The following is a 14,961-nucleotide window of genomic DNA, read 5'->3' on the forward strand; positions in this document are numbered from 1 at the left end:
ATCAATGAAAATTTTAACACCAAATTCAATGGAAGCATGAACTGACCACACAAAATAATTATGGAAAAGGAGCCTAAGGTTGGGTTATTCTCTCTGCTAAAGCAGAATATTTTTCAAAGCATAATCTCAGTTTGTCTAAGAAGTTTTATTGACTGAAATAAGGTTTCTATTTCTTCCTTAATTATTTTCCTGCAAATGAAAGCTGTACCTCCACAAATATTTAAAAACTGGCATAACCATCACAGATGCCAAAAGAGTAAACACATCCTTTCCATGCTTTGAGACATTAAATTTTCCTTCCTTTGTGCCAACACAAGCATTTATAAAGCTGGCTAATAAAGCAAACCAAGTAAATGCATGCAGGGAAGGAAAAAAAACACAACAAATAAAGGAGAAAATTTACTACTTTACAGTGACACTGCCAGTTTTAAGTGGTTGTACTGAGGTTGCAGTTTGCCACTCTAAGAGAGAACCTTTGCTGACTTCTGCACCTTGAATGAGTTACAGAAGAAAAAATCAACTCTCCTTACTCTTGCTATAGTCTATTTGATTCTCTGAATTCACTCGAGGTGTATTTCCCATCACTCTGTGCCCTTCCTACCATTCATACATAAAACCTCTCACACTAACAGCAGCTCTGAACTAGAAGACCTTGTAAACCTGAATATGTTTAGAGATGTGAAATAAAACACAGTAAACAATGAGCTCCATGGATTACACAACTGGCACCTCCCCAGTCACATATATCAACTTCCCTTATGTTCCAGCTCTAATCTTTATACTCGGTCTCAGGTTTGACTGATATCCAACTCAGCCTTGATCTATCCCTCTAGTACATTTCTTTTTCCTAAGGCTTTGCATGAAGTGCTTCACTGAATTTAGATGGTTTGGTTTTACAAAGGTTCAATGTTTCTGGTTTCAATACACTTACTTTCCAACTCAGACTAACCTAAATGGGAAGAGATCCACAGACACTGAAATCTAGGAAATTAAAATATCTCAACAAACTACTATAAAACCCAAGGAAACACAGCTAAGCATAACAAGATCTTTGTAAGCACATATTTACATCCCATGCCTTTAGTGTCATTTACTTACTTTGCATAGTTTTGCTATTTTGCTTACAGTTAGATTATAACGGTGAAGGAAAGAATTTTAATTTTACCAAAGATTATCTCACCTTGTCCACTCCTGCACTTAAAATGAAGTTTCCTTTCTTGTTCCATTTTAACGCAAATATAGGACCTTTATGTTGCCCTAAGGTGCTGGCAAGATTACCTGAAAATTTATATTGATATGAATACATTAAAAAATAAAAAACTATGCCGTGAGCCACAATATAGGAAAATATATTGTAAATCAAAAAGTATTTTGCTTACCGTCTTTAGTCCATATCCTTGCAAAGCCATCATAAGACCCAGTTGCTAGAAGTGTACCTTCACTCTGCCAGCAAAAAGGTTATTTATTTATTTTTACTGCTTAACTCAAAGAGCACAAAGCAAATTTGAGGTAGAATAGATCTGCATAGGAGTTACGATATTTTATTGTTTTCAAGTTATTAGAAAGAAGTTCCTGAAGTATAATAAAAGAAGTTACAACGCTCCTCAAAACAGAAATATTTCAGGTGCTGCCACAGAGGCCACCGCTGCTGTCACCTAAAATTTGCCCACCAGATGCTGTAAGCAGGGTTTTCCTGGGAGCATTCGGAGCGCTGCCACGGGCACTTACGTTCCAATCCAGCGAGGTCACGTCCTTGTTGCTGGGCACATCCTGCCCCCCTTCCCGGATGCAGTGCCGGAGCACCAGCTGCGTGGAGCCGCTCGTGCTGTTCTCGCTCAGGTTCCATATCCGCGCTGTCGAATCGCCAGACCTGCACGCACCCGTGGGGACAGAAATGCTGCTGGTCACCCACGGCCCAGCCCGTTTATTTCATGCACAGAGCTACATGTATCCTTATAAAGACAGTCTGTAATGTTATATAATGTGCAATATACCGTATACCAATAATATGCTAATAATATGTGACATTATAATGTATGGTATGTAAAATAATGGATAATATATATTATATATATAGTCATATAAAGCACTATATATAGTTTTATATATATTACATATACACATATATATTTACATTTTTAACATATTACACATTTAATATATATTACCTTTATATACTTATACATTTTATATATATTACATATACATATATACATACATAGTATGTAATATAGAATATATAATGATATATGCTACACAATATATACGCTATGTAATGTATGTTATAACATACATTGATTATATATTATAATATTATACTTGTATATTATACCTGTATGTTCTAGTATGTTAATTGATTATATATTAATTATGCATTAATAAATAATAATAATAAAAATCCATTTTAAAGCACTATTCTCTAAAGAACAAACACTGTGGCCATTTGATGTTTGGGGCAGGTGTTCCCTGAGCCTTCTGCCATTACATCATCATTAATAATAATAATAATAATAATAATAATAATAATAATAATAATAATAATAATAATAATAATATCCATTTTAAAGCACTATTTTCTACACAGCACCGTGCCATTTGATGCTTGGGGTAGGTGTTCCCTGAGCCTGCTGCCCTTCCATGCAGCAGCAGTGTGCCCCAGCACAGACATTCCACACACACACACGTGGGCAGTGCACATACCCTGAGGCCAAAAGGTCACTAACGGGATTCCAGGCACAGATGAACACTTCGGATTCGTGGCCACGCAGCACCACTGCCTTGTTGGGAGGGATTTCCACATCTCCATCTACTTCCATCATATCCGTGTGATTATCTGCATTATGGGAAACAACAGTACAGAGAGGTGGATTTGAGTCTTTTGGGACATTGTGACGCCTGTATGGTTCAGATTCTTCTGCCATGAGTGCAAGAATTCACAATTTATGTGATTCAAAAATTTGACAGAGCTGTCATGCTATTTTTTAAGTTCCAATTAATGAAGCACTATAAACAGATGGGGAGTTTCGAAAATGTGAGAAAACTCTTCGCCCCTGTAAACCTTCACATCCAAACGGATTTAAATTTGGAGCTTCAGAATTAGGGCCAAAAGTTAATTTTTTGCTATGCTAAAAAATAAATGCTGTTACAAGTACTCTGTTTTTCAGGCCCAATACTGCAGAGTACAATATGTTACTAGTCTAGCTTGTGCTGCAGGAATACATTTTTAACACGTTAGTTTTCAAAAATCTCTCTTTACACCAATTGCAGTCTAACAGGCTTTAAATCTACATCTCTGACACTCCATTTACAAAATGCCTTCAATGAATATAATTACATTTGGTGATAGAGTTAACATAACCAAGCTTCTCAAACTTCATCAGCAATTACTGTGGAATTATGGCAGCGTAACTTTCTGCATGGAAGTGAGATTGAAACCATATTGTTCTGCAGAACATACTAGGGGTAATTCAACTGACAAAACAGTTTTCTTGGCATCTACCATCAATCATTTTCTATTATTAAAAATAAATTAATGATGAGTGCAAATGCAGAATGTAAGGAATGCTGCACAGTTCACCTGCTCCATATTTATTCACGGCGGTTAAAGAAATAATTTCACAGCTATTGCTTAATTTAGCATTAAGGGTTTCCGCCACTGTTTGTGCATGTGAGAAAATAGAAGAGGCTATTAAAACATCAGTATTTTTTCAGAAAGAGCACCACATAAAGCATTGCTTCAGTCAGAGGATCTATGCCAGTCTGAAGTGCTGTACAGCCAGCAGGGGTTGCTGGTAGATCACATTTAACAGGGTTGAGATCCGAGGTCTACCCTTCCTCTATCCAGCTCACAGTTACCAAGTAAACACTCCTCTGAGATTTTTAAATTAAAGCATCAAAGTAGAGACCTCGTTTGTTTCAGCCAAAAAATGTATTCTAGCTTTTTATCATATATACTAACAAAAAGATCTAGTAAAATCAGGCTGTAAAACTTGTACGTGGCTCAATATTAATATTCTCTCAAAAATGGCATTTTTTCAGGTGTTTTTACAAAAAGAACTGTAAATCCCACACTCAAATATAAAATTCAGACTTCCAGAAGAGTATTTCCAAAATCACTCAAACTGATTTCAAAATCAGTTTAATGCCTGACCCAAACTTTTCCATACTAAGCCTTATTGTAAGGTGTGTTCCTTTGACCACTGATGACAAACAGAAGCCATTTATTTCACCAATCACAACTAAAATGGAATTCATGAATAAAGCAAACCTGAGAGCAGTTGTATCGAGCAATTTTGAATAGCAAATAGTGAAAACTGATATTGATAAAAGAGACAAGGGACACAGGGCTTGTCCCAGCAACCCTGACCTCAATATCACTAGAAGAGCCAGGTACAGCTCTTGGATCCATGGGTTTTACAGAACTTTTTGGAAGGGGTTGGAAGAGCTTCACCAGCAATACTCAGTTTTAACCAGCCATGCACTGGCAGACTCCTTTCCTCATTCCTTGTACAGGACTCAATTTTTTTCTCCTTTTTATGCAAAGGCCCTGTGAAAAACCTTTAGGTGATGGAAAAGAAGCAGTACTGGAAGTGAGACCAGTCAAGGGAATATTGTGAATTAATGAATTCAGAACTTTGACTCCTGCAATCCCAGATATCAAAAATGGGGACAGCCAAAGGTGAGACACGATCTGTTCAAAGATGACCTGTGGTGAAGGAATTCTTGGCAAGCTGAAGGGTTACTCCAAACTCCACATTTTTACCTCACTGTCTACAAGCTCATACAATGAGAAACAACTCGGAAGTGCTAACCCAGCTTAAAGCAATTTCTGTCTCAACTTACTTGCTATAGTGTGTGCTCCATTCTCCTCTCCATTTGCAGTATTTTCTCCATTTTTCGCTGATCCCTGTTGGTTGGTGGCGGCTGCAGCTGCAGCAGCTGCTGCCTGCTGTTGTGCAAGTTTGTCTCTGTAGGCCTGTTGTCTTGTCTGTACCACATCAGGCATCACTGCATCTATCAGTGAGAGAGACTCTATCGGCCTACCATCAAACAAGGTACCATCCTAAATTACAGCACAGGGAGAAAAGAAAAAAAAAAAAAAAGATAACACCAAGTACAAATTAACATTACGGGCAAAGATTCCAAGCAAAACTAAAGAAAACATTTTGATTTAATATAATAAAGTGGTTTACATATGGTGCTGGAAGTGATAACTCATCATTGTTGTGGTCAGGACTGGAATTTTAATGTAAAATTAAGTGGCCACCATAAGTATGTAAAAAAAACCACCACAGGCCTCTGGGAGAGCCTGTGGAATCAAAAGTTACTTGTTTTGAGTTTGCTGAATTGTCTGCTAAAGCAAAAATTCTGTAAGCTATCTATGAATATGATTTCAAACATGAGTGGCTGCAGCAAAATCTAATGGTTTGTTTGAAGAGAGAGCTGCAAACATTGCAACTCGGGTCACTGACTTGTGAAGTTATAGTCTTATTAGACTAATACTTTCCATAAACATATTATCTGGGGAGTTGACTAGTTTTCTTCCTTTTTTTAAACTGTGCTGGCATGCTTTCAAACAACAAGGAAGAATTTTATCCTGAAATGGACAAGACCCAGTTAAAAATACCCTTATACATATGCTAGGGCTTTGTAAGGATCTATTTTTAGGGACTACAAGGATTCCTTGCAATAAATATAGGGTCTTCTTCTTCTATTCCTACCACTTGCTTTATTTTTCTGAGGCTTCCTAAGGGAAAGGATTTGCTTCACTAGGACTGTGAAAACCACACAAACAGCAAACATAAGGGAGACTGGAAAGTGAGCAGAATTAATGGGGGGGGGGGGAAGTTTCCTTCAGTAATCTGACTGACACACAGAAAGGCTTCTCACCTTCCAGGCACAAATGAGAATGGAAATTGAGGGAGAGTGTCTGCAACATCAGGCAGGAAGATACATAGCTTTCTGTACTGCTGGAATAACCATTTAAACATCAAATTTAACAGATCCTGCTCAAGATGAATTAGCCAGCAGAGGCAAAAGGCAAACTGGCATATACCTTCAGCCTTCCTGCCACAAATCCAAATCCTCTCTCTCCTTGGAAATCTTGCCTTTGGGCTCACATTACTTCACTGTGATGACACAAGAGCCCAAACAAGAGCTGCACAGTGCTCTCCCACCTCCCTACTGCCAGTCTACAAAACCACAAAATGAAGAGATTACTAGTCTCAATTATTATCCCCTTGCACTGGATGCACTACAACATTAGAGTAGGGTAAAATCTCTGCAGGCAATGGACCTTTAAGCAATGAGCCAGAACACCATGCCTGGTGTTGGGTGGCTGCACTGGGCAGAACCCCCACCCAGTTATGTCACTCCACTCTGGTTCCACCACTAGAGTCATGGTGAACACCAGAAGTAGGGAATCTGAAGTAAAAGTAAGTAAATAGGATACAAGTTAAAAAAAAATACTGACATTCAAACTTACTGCAAGCAAAGAAACAATGCTCCTGCAGGCAAAGCCTCCTTACCTCATTAATACTGACTTCTGCCTCTACATACTGCAGACCTTTCTGGATGATGGAAATCAAAGCAGCTGGTGGCACCAGAGCACCATTTATATTAGACTGGCTGATATGGCTCTCTATACCAAAGGTAAATGCTGAATGGGAAAACCCTAAAGACAAGGCAAAGACATCAGAATTGATTTACAGATAGACAATGCTACTTGCTGTACCACGGTAGGACCTTCTGTTTAAAACCCGTGCAAATTGTACAAAGTATAATGCTATACTTGTCAAAGACTTGTCAAAACACCTCAATTCCCTCATAGTTTATATGTGCAAAGGGAGAAAAGCAAAGTTCATACATAAACACAACAATTATTAATTACAGTATCAACGGCAAAACATTTGTGCACGAGTCAATATAAAATACACAATTCACTATAGCATTTAAATGTGTTTGCATATTCAAAAATGAAATGTTTTTACATTGTATCATATGTAGTATTTAATAAAAAAAAATATGTCCAAGACACAAGACTCACTTGCTCTTTTCACTCACTGATTTGACACCCATCAAAGTGAAATGGATCTGTACGTGAACAGAATTCAGCTCATGGTACAGTGCTGCCATAATTGTATAAGCTCTGGCATTTAGAGCTACATCAGCACTGTGCACTGATTAAGAAGTGGCAAACATGTTATGGTGCAGCAATGGTAGCTGCTTGCTATTTATTTGATCACCTTGAAAAAGTGAATTTAAGCTAGAGAAAAATAGTTGTTTCAGCAAGTTAACTATTGTCATGGCATTTTTTTCTTAAGCTACTTTATTTTTTTTTCCTTTTTCCCTGACACGTAAGCAAGAAGCTGCCTGCAAACTTTCAAATTAAGATGAAGCAATTTTGTAAGTTTGGCTTCTATGGCAAAAGCAATCTGCAACTGGCATAAGAGTGTGTAGTAGTTTTCAGTAAATTCAGGCAGAAAAATGAGGTTTTGCTTTCTTTTGACAAGCAGAAACTGTAAAAGTCTGCCATCTACCATTGCTTCTGGTGCTTCTCTTTTCAATTTGGGAAGTCCATGAGCAGTGGACATATGTTGCATCAGTCAAATGCATTTCCAACAAGCCTGAAGCCACCCATCAGCAATCACTAAACAAAAACTATGAATCTCTAAATGTTGAAACAGCAAGGTAAAAGATGAAATATATGTGTATATTTTCTTATATATCTATATGTATATACCTTAAAGCTGATCTCTTAAACTCCAGTCTTAAGATAACAGTATATTTTTGCTTTAATTTGCAGACTTCTTTTATGTATTGCTGAGATCATGTTCCCTCCTGCCAGCTGACAATCATCACTTGTTCATTTACTGGGGCATGCCCTGACTTCCAATCAGATCTTCCCATTCTAAATGTAGGCTGCGTTAAGCAATCAATATCACAGTTGTGAGTAAAAGATGATGTTGTCTCTTACAGAGCTTCACGAATAACCACCACCACAAAACTCCCTGAAGCCATATGGTTGCATCTAGAAACCCAAACATGCAACACAAACTCAAACTGCTGATCTGACTGGGCTGGGGAAGCTGTAAAAATAAGGGAGCACTGCTGCATTCTTGTGTTGTACAGGCACAGTCAGTGTGGAGGGATATGATAGGAAAAAGGTTTATTTTCAAGTCTGACAACGTTCAAGTGTATTTTGCTCTTTCTCCTAAGAAGTAGGAGATTCTGGCTACTCAGAAGGACAAGATCCTCCAAAAAACAGGTCCTGGAGGGATGGAGGCTTTTGGGTTATTCCTTTAAAAAATCTGTTCATCTCTATTTAGAATCAAGTGATACAAGTCATAGTCACAGTTGTTACTTCTTTCTTTCAAACACAGCCATATCTGCCCTCCCACAGTCACGTTCAGGCAAGGAATTCAGCTACACAAGACCAGCTGGCAGGAGCACCATCACTCCAAAACAACAGGAAAAAACAGCATTTTGCTGATCTTTCTATTTTCTTCTTCAAGCAGCCCTGAAGAAAATGGTGCAAAGTGCCATCATCACCCTGTAGGGAAGTGATCTCCAGGAAAATGCATTTTAGCAATCGAGTGAGTCCTTGGCTGCTTGACTGCCATCTGAAGACTCCAAATGACTAAATCTGATTAAGTTACAGAAGGTAACTTGGCAGGAATTCATTCTCTTGTTGAGAAGAAACACCAAGAAACAGTTCAGACAGAAGCACATGCCTACTGGCAAAATAGTTAAATGAGCCTGTGTTTGCTAAAGCCAGTTGCAGATGAAGATCAAATAAATTATGCATTGTTTAATAACCAGAAGTGTAAAAACTCACCTGACTCTTGCAAGTATCTATATACCAGGAAGTTAACCTCATCACTGCTTATACTCATCTTTATTCCCAGTTAAACCATGAGGTCACAACAAAGGACACAACCCTGCAAATAATAAAAAAAAAAAAAAAAAACTAGGTCAATTAAATATTTTTAGTACCTAATAGGTATTTCCCAACAAGTGCTATATTTATAAAGTAAGTAACTCCCTGGCAGCATAGACAATGGCTTTATTTTATAATGCAAATAAGTCTACTGGAGTCATTAAAAAGTCATTTGTCTCACCACAAAATAAAGGTCAGTAAATTAAATATTAATGGGCCAGATTCTCATACAATGGAAGTTGGTATGGACTGGGGAACTCTGCTGTTTAATATCAGTACTAAAAAAGGCTTCATACCACAGGTTTTAAAAAATAATCAAGTTTCATCCAATCTACATTACTGCTATGGAATACATCTTTTATAGCATGGGTCTCTCTCTGCCTCGTTAACAAAGACCAAGAACGTGATTTCACATTGGCATCCAAGCAGGTTCTCACTTTTACATTCTTATCTACTCCAATTTTCAGGTACTCCTGCCCTAGTGAAAAGGTGCAGAACAGTATGAGCTGTATGAGCTACAACACAGTGTCTGCTCAAACAAGCCCAGCTAATCCCACTAAAGATTAGAAAACAGCCATACCTTTTGGCTTTGCAAAAGGAATTCTTGACATTAGAAACAAACTTCAAACAGTCTATTTTTAGTAACATTTCCCTAGGCTTTCAGTCAGTGCTTCAAAAATATTGATGGGATATATATATTTACAGACACACACACAATTTTTTGCTTGATTTTAGTAATGGCAAATATTTAGCAAGACAAATCATGTATCAGACTACATATACTTTTGATTATAAACTTGGAAAATATGAGGCAACAGCAGTCTTTAAGACAAGAAGAGACAGAACACAGTATTTTTTCTGCCTCAAAGTGTCATTTTTGAGAACATTCTCATGATGTCTGAGTGTTTGAAAACTCTGACCTTTCCAAGTAAACAAGTGAAAACATCAGCTTTCAGAACATGTTATGAAATAATGTCCACCTCCTGTTCCAATTATCTGTCCAGCACTTTCCATCAGCAAACCTTCCCTGGGTTTTACCCAGCTGACCGCCACCATTGCTTCTCCTACAGAACTGGAGTCTGAGAAGGCAAAGTGACTTTCCTACTGCTATTTGACAAAGTTTTACCTGGGATCTGATGTACAGAAGTACTAGAGAATGGATTTTCCTACATCACTCAAAATAGAAAGTTCTTGCTACATGGCTGCATGGTCTGGCCACTGCTGCTCCAATGGTAAAGTGGTGAATACAACAGAAAGTAACAACTACAAGGTTATGATTGGCATTACAAGGCTGCCGTGTGTATTCTCCCTGGGCATCTTTTCCTAGAAAGAACTCCCAAGGTAACAGGAGAAAATGACCATACTCTTTTCTTATCACCTAACTTTGAGTTTTACCAGTCAGCTGCAACTCAGCTGGACAGTGGGAACAGCACTCCAGACCTTCCCACAAGTCCCATCATGCTGCAAAAACAAGTCTCAATTAAACCCCTCAAGAACAGTAGAGGCTGAAGGATGAACTCAGGTATGAAGAGGAGTTTATTTGCCTGAAACCACACATGGACATCCCCAAACCTGCCCCAGGCATGAGGTCACGCAGCTCACAGCCATGCTGTGGGGGAGATGGCTTTAGTTTCTGAAGGAAAAAAATTAAATTGCAAATTTAATTTTTTCTTTTTTTCTTTTTCATTTCTAAAGGAAAAAGCTGCCCCAAGACAATGACTTCTAATTAAGTGCAACATGACTGGTACAGGAAGGTACATTGATACCAACCCTAGCCCACCTCTCCACAGCCCCAGCCACACCTGGGGTACAAGACATCCCTGCCAAACTCCAATACATACTTTGAGGACTTGTTTACTGAGCAGAATGTAAAATGAATGGCATTTTTAGCCATTTCATGCATTACTCCACCATGTGCAGGACCAAATACTAATTTTATTCAGCTAAGTTTTGTTGCCATACGCAGAGCAAATTATCTTTCTTTAAGACTGTGTTTTACAGAAAAATGCTGTAGGAAGAGGAACAATATTTTCCTTCAGAGGAGGAGGTAATTAACTTTAAAGAGACTCATAAAGAAGATTTTTTTACATTACATACACACACACAAACAGCAGTATTTGTTTCACGGGTCTGTCACCGAGTTTCAAAATCGTGCTGCATCACCAAAAACGATAGATCAAACCACAGAAATCTGATGAAAGTGCTATTTGTCACACAGAGAGGTCCTGAATTATTTATATAAAGAGGGCTCCCCGCTCAAAGCAGAACCATGGAGGTGCCACATCAATTCACCTGTTATGTAGCTGTGTAGCTGAAAGGAAAAAAAAAAAAACCAACCCGTTTTGCTTGTCTGTCAGAAGTGTTCTTCACCCTGCCCGAATCAAAGAAGCCTGATTTTTCCAAGGCTGGTTCCGAGTGTTTTGCACAATAAGGTTTGGTCCTGCCCGGCCATCGGGAGGTGGCACTGCAGCACCAGCTGTGGCACCCTGGCCACCAGAAAAACACAGAAACAGCTCCATGAAACACAGGGTTTGCCTGATCAGGGGCTTGAAACTGGAAAGGGTGCAGAAGGTTCTGCTGTTTTCCCAAAATACTGCTTTGTGCATGTTTTCAGCGCTCATTTACATTTTCTGGGAAGGTCTTTTCTGTGTTTCCCCCACCCCAGGCCCCGTGGCTCAGGCAGAGCCTGGGGACAAGCATCCCACAGCCAAGTGACACAAGAAATGTGAGAAGAACGAGCAGCAGCAAACCACCTTCCTTCTAACCCAAAGCAAAATGTCACGTTAAAGAGAAAATACAGTAGAAGAGGATACAATAATTATTTCCCTTTGACACACTCTGAATTAACACCAGCCCTCAAATTGTTTGTGACAAGGGACCCATGATTGTACTCATGTACCCCACATCCTAAAAAAAATGACTTCATCAATGCTGGCTAATTCCCCCCAGATTCACTATTTCCACAAGCAATCAACTACTCATTTTGGACACTTTAATAGATATTAATATTGCTCTTCATTTTATATGCAGAAATTAAATCACCGAAGAGAGACATAAAAATCAGACAAAAGTAAGTAGACGTTAACATGAAATTCCTAGCAATCTTAGATTTGTAGCCTAATTTGCATAGGGACCATTAAAATATCTTAAAATATTTGCAGCTTTATGTCCCAAACCCATTCTAAAAATGTGATGAGATCCTTAAGGCCCTTTTTTCTTCCTTGCCCTTAGAAACATTCCAGGTCTTCCTCAAAACATTCTGTGGAATTGCATGGCAAAGAATGATGCACCCGCATTGCTGTTTTAGATCCAATTATGCTTTTAAAGGAAATCTCTCCCACTTGCCTCTACTTTTGTTTTGCGCCCTGGAGCAGGCACAGCACATGCAAAGCAGATTCCTCACTGGTAAAACTAGGATTAAATAAATAAATAAAGTACCCCATGACAAGTAAAAAAAAGGATGGGCATGAGAGCTTATGAAAGATGCTCAAATTGCTCATGGGATCACATCAGGATCGATATTCCCTGCTCAAAAGAAAGTTCATTTCAGCAGGCCTCTTCCCAGGTTTAATTTCCTTTCCCAGAGGATGGGCCTGCAGTTTGTAACACCCCTGCTCAGTTAGAATCAGCACAACATCCAGATATACCAGGTAATTTTTAAGTCTGCTATAGAAAGTCCCAAAGTCCCAAAATTTATCAGGCATAACACACATCAGCCGTAAAAGTCAACTGTATAGAGATGCTACCCTTGAGATTTACTCAGGAACAGGTCAGGAGCAGACAAGACACATACCTGTGCTTTAGACAAACTGACCCACTCATTCCATGCCAGGAATCACACAAAAATTCATTTGGAAGCTACTTTTTCCAAAGGAAATGAGGTTTTTTATCCCAGAGACAACACCAGCTCTGGCTTTGCTCCCAAGCTGGCAGAAGTGTGTCTGTGTTTCTGTGCCTGCCCCAAGGCAGACAGGGCAGGTCTCACCCCAGCACCTCTGTCCCTTGAGGACCATTCATACACCTCATACCTGGGTAGCAAAAACTACAACTAAAATCCATTAAAAAGGAGATTGAATTCCACTGTCACCAACACCAACACTGTCTAATCAGTGCCCAACGGTGCAAACCTGGCTGTGCTTCTGACAAATCATAATTCCACTCCACATGTTTGTGCTAGCTTTGTACTCCTTGTCCAGGTTCATGCCAAATGCTGGAGAACAGATGCCACCCGATATAACTCCTGGCCTAATAGGGTTTTGGTTGTTTAGGTTTGGTTTTTTTTTCAGACAAACCTGAACTGACAGAGAAGGTTTATACATCAGATTATTACTCGGTATCTCTTAATCACCATTTGATAACATATACTGGAGTTACACTACAATTAGAGTTATTGTATCATCAAATAACAGCCTAAGAAAGTGATATTTCTGCAGTTGTAGCTGGGCTCCAACAGATTCCCAATAGGTAGGATAACAGGAAAACCTGACATGCTGCTGTGAATAATAATTCCCCAAAACCATATCAATCATTAGTTTGATATCAAATATGATATGTTAAAGGGAGCAGCTAATGCTCTGGGTAGCTCTGAAGAATGCTTAATGTTCAGACATAAACAGACTGCTACATTTACCCATGGAAAAGAGAAGTCTGGCTGCAGAAACAATAAATCCCCTACAACAAAAATGTTGCCATCTGAGCTTTTATTTTTTCCTCTTTTGCAAGAAATCCAGACAAGTATTTTGCTAGCACATGTGCACATAGACATTTTATCAATTGTTGCTTAAGAGTATTTCTTGGTTTTAATGGCCATGATGATTAAAATAAAAAGAGCAAAGGGTGCTGTTTCAATCCAGCCACTCAGACCCGGCGAACTCCTGGATGTGTGAGGTTTCAGCAGGATTTCATTCAGATACCAAAGCCACCACAGGTTACAGAACTGGAGATTTAAACCACAAAACACCATTCCTTGTGGCTGCTGTTCTCCTAAAGCTTTCTCCAAATGCTCTTCCCTGAGACACGGTGGATCCATCCCCAATGGCTGAAGTAATTCCTAAGTTTACATCCAAAGAATAGTTCTGCACAGCCCTTTAGAAATGTTTTATAAAGGAAAACTCAGAAAATTAATTAGTGGTTCCTTTATATCAAGCGTGCAGTCTACGACTCGTGTTGTACATCCTCTGCATCAGAATTTGACACCAATTTCAATCAAAATGAACATTTTGTCACACAGTAAAAAGAAATAAAAAAGGTTGACTTTTCTTCAAGTGTACCAACTACTTGGTCTAAACACTCCTATTTGCTCTTTCACATCTTCACGTGAGCAATGGGGGCCAATATTGTATTGGACACAGTACAACTGAACCCTTAATAAAGTTTTCCTACTATCTGATGATCTGCAGTTAGGAATTCTAACATTCTGAATGAAAAGAAAATAATTTTTCAAGTTAAATGCCCAGGTGTTTTCTGTAATATCTCAAAATAGTGTTCTTATTTTCTGCATTTTTACCTGTGCCTCTAAGTTCCTATTAGCTGAATGTCCTTTTGTTTTAGATTTAATAATATGTCACATGTGCACTTGCACAAAAATTATCTGTAATTCTATCTTATCAACCTTCTTACTGATTTCTCATATCATCAGGCTTTTACTTTTCCTTCTAGTAATTTAAACCAAGAGATGCTTCTCATGTTCATTGTTTAACTCCATTGCTTTGCTTTCAACATCAGGAATATAGCTTAATTTCTGAACACCAAAAAAAACCACTTTTCCTTTCCTCATCTGAATTGCCTTCCTTAGCTCAGGCAATAAATATTTGTATTGTGTACTTCAGTTTTAGTGACCTAATTTATGGCAACAGTGTCTGCCTTTCTATGCCAATTTGAGAGTATGAAGAATACAAGATGACAAAGCCAGTCTGAAATCTTCTGAAGAAAAAGAATTACAACCCTGAAAGGGAAGAGAAGGAAAAAAATAAAAACCAAACAAAACCCAAAACAAAACACAAAATCACCCAGAACCTTGGCTA

The 14,961-nt window shown here is 38.5% G+C and overlaps 1 protein-coding gene across 2 annotated transcripts in view; it reads right to left on the reverse strand.

Moving 5' to 3' along the window:
- TBL1XR1 (TBL1X/Y related 1) overlaps window positions 1-14,961 on the reverse strand; it is a 108,352-nt gene that overhangs the window by 13,328 nt on the left and 80,063 nt on the right. For both annotated transcript variants that reach the window (XM_053951813.1, XM_053951812.1), the window contains 7 exons: window positions 8,837-8,939; window positions 6,528-6,673; window positions 4,843-5,062; window positions 2,701-2,833; window positions 1,729-1,870; window positions 1,380-1,443; window positions 1,181-1,278 (listed from right to left, as the gene is read on the reverse strand). In XM_053951813.1, coding sequence (XP_053807788.1) covers window positions 1,181-1,278; window positions 1,380-1,443; window positions 1,729-1,870; window positions 2,701-2,833; window positions 4,843-5,062; window positions 6,528-6,673; window positions 8,837-8,894 — 861 coding nt within the window. In that variant the 5' untranslated portion in view covers window positions 8,895-8,939. The remainder of the gene's footprint in view (window positions 1-1,180; window positions 1,279-1,379; window positions 1,444-1,728; window positions 1,871-2,700; window positions 2,834-4,842; window positions 5,063-6,527; window positions 6,674-8,836; window positions 8,940-14,961) is intronic.

The sequence above is a fragment of the Vidua chalybeata genome, chromosome 10, assembly GCF_026979565.1.
Source record: "Vidua chalybeata isolate OUT-0048 chromosome 10, bVidCha1 merged haplotype, whole genome shotgun sequence".
Classification (NCBI taxonomy): domain Eukaryota; kingdom Metazoa; phylum Chordata; class Aves; order Passeriformes; family Viduidae; genus Vidua; species Vidua chalybeata.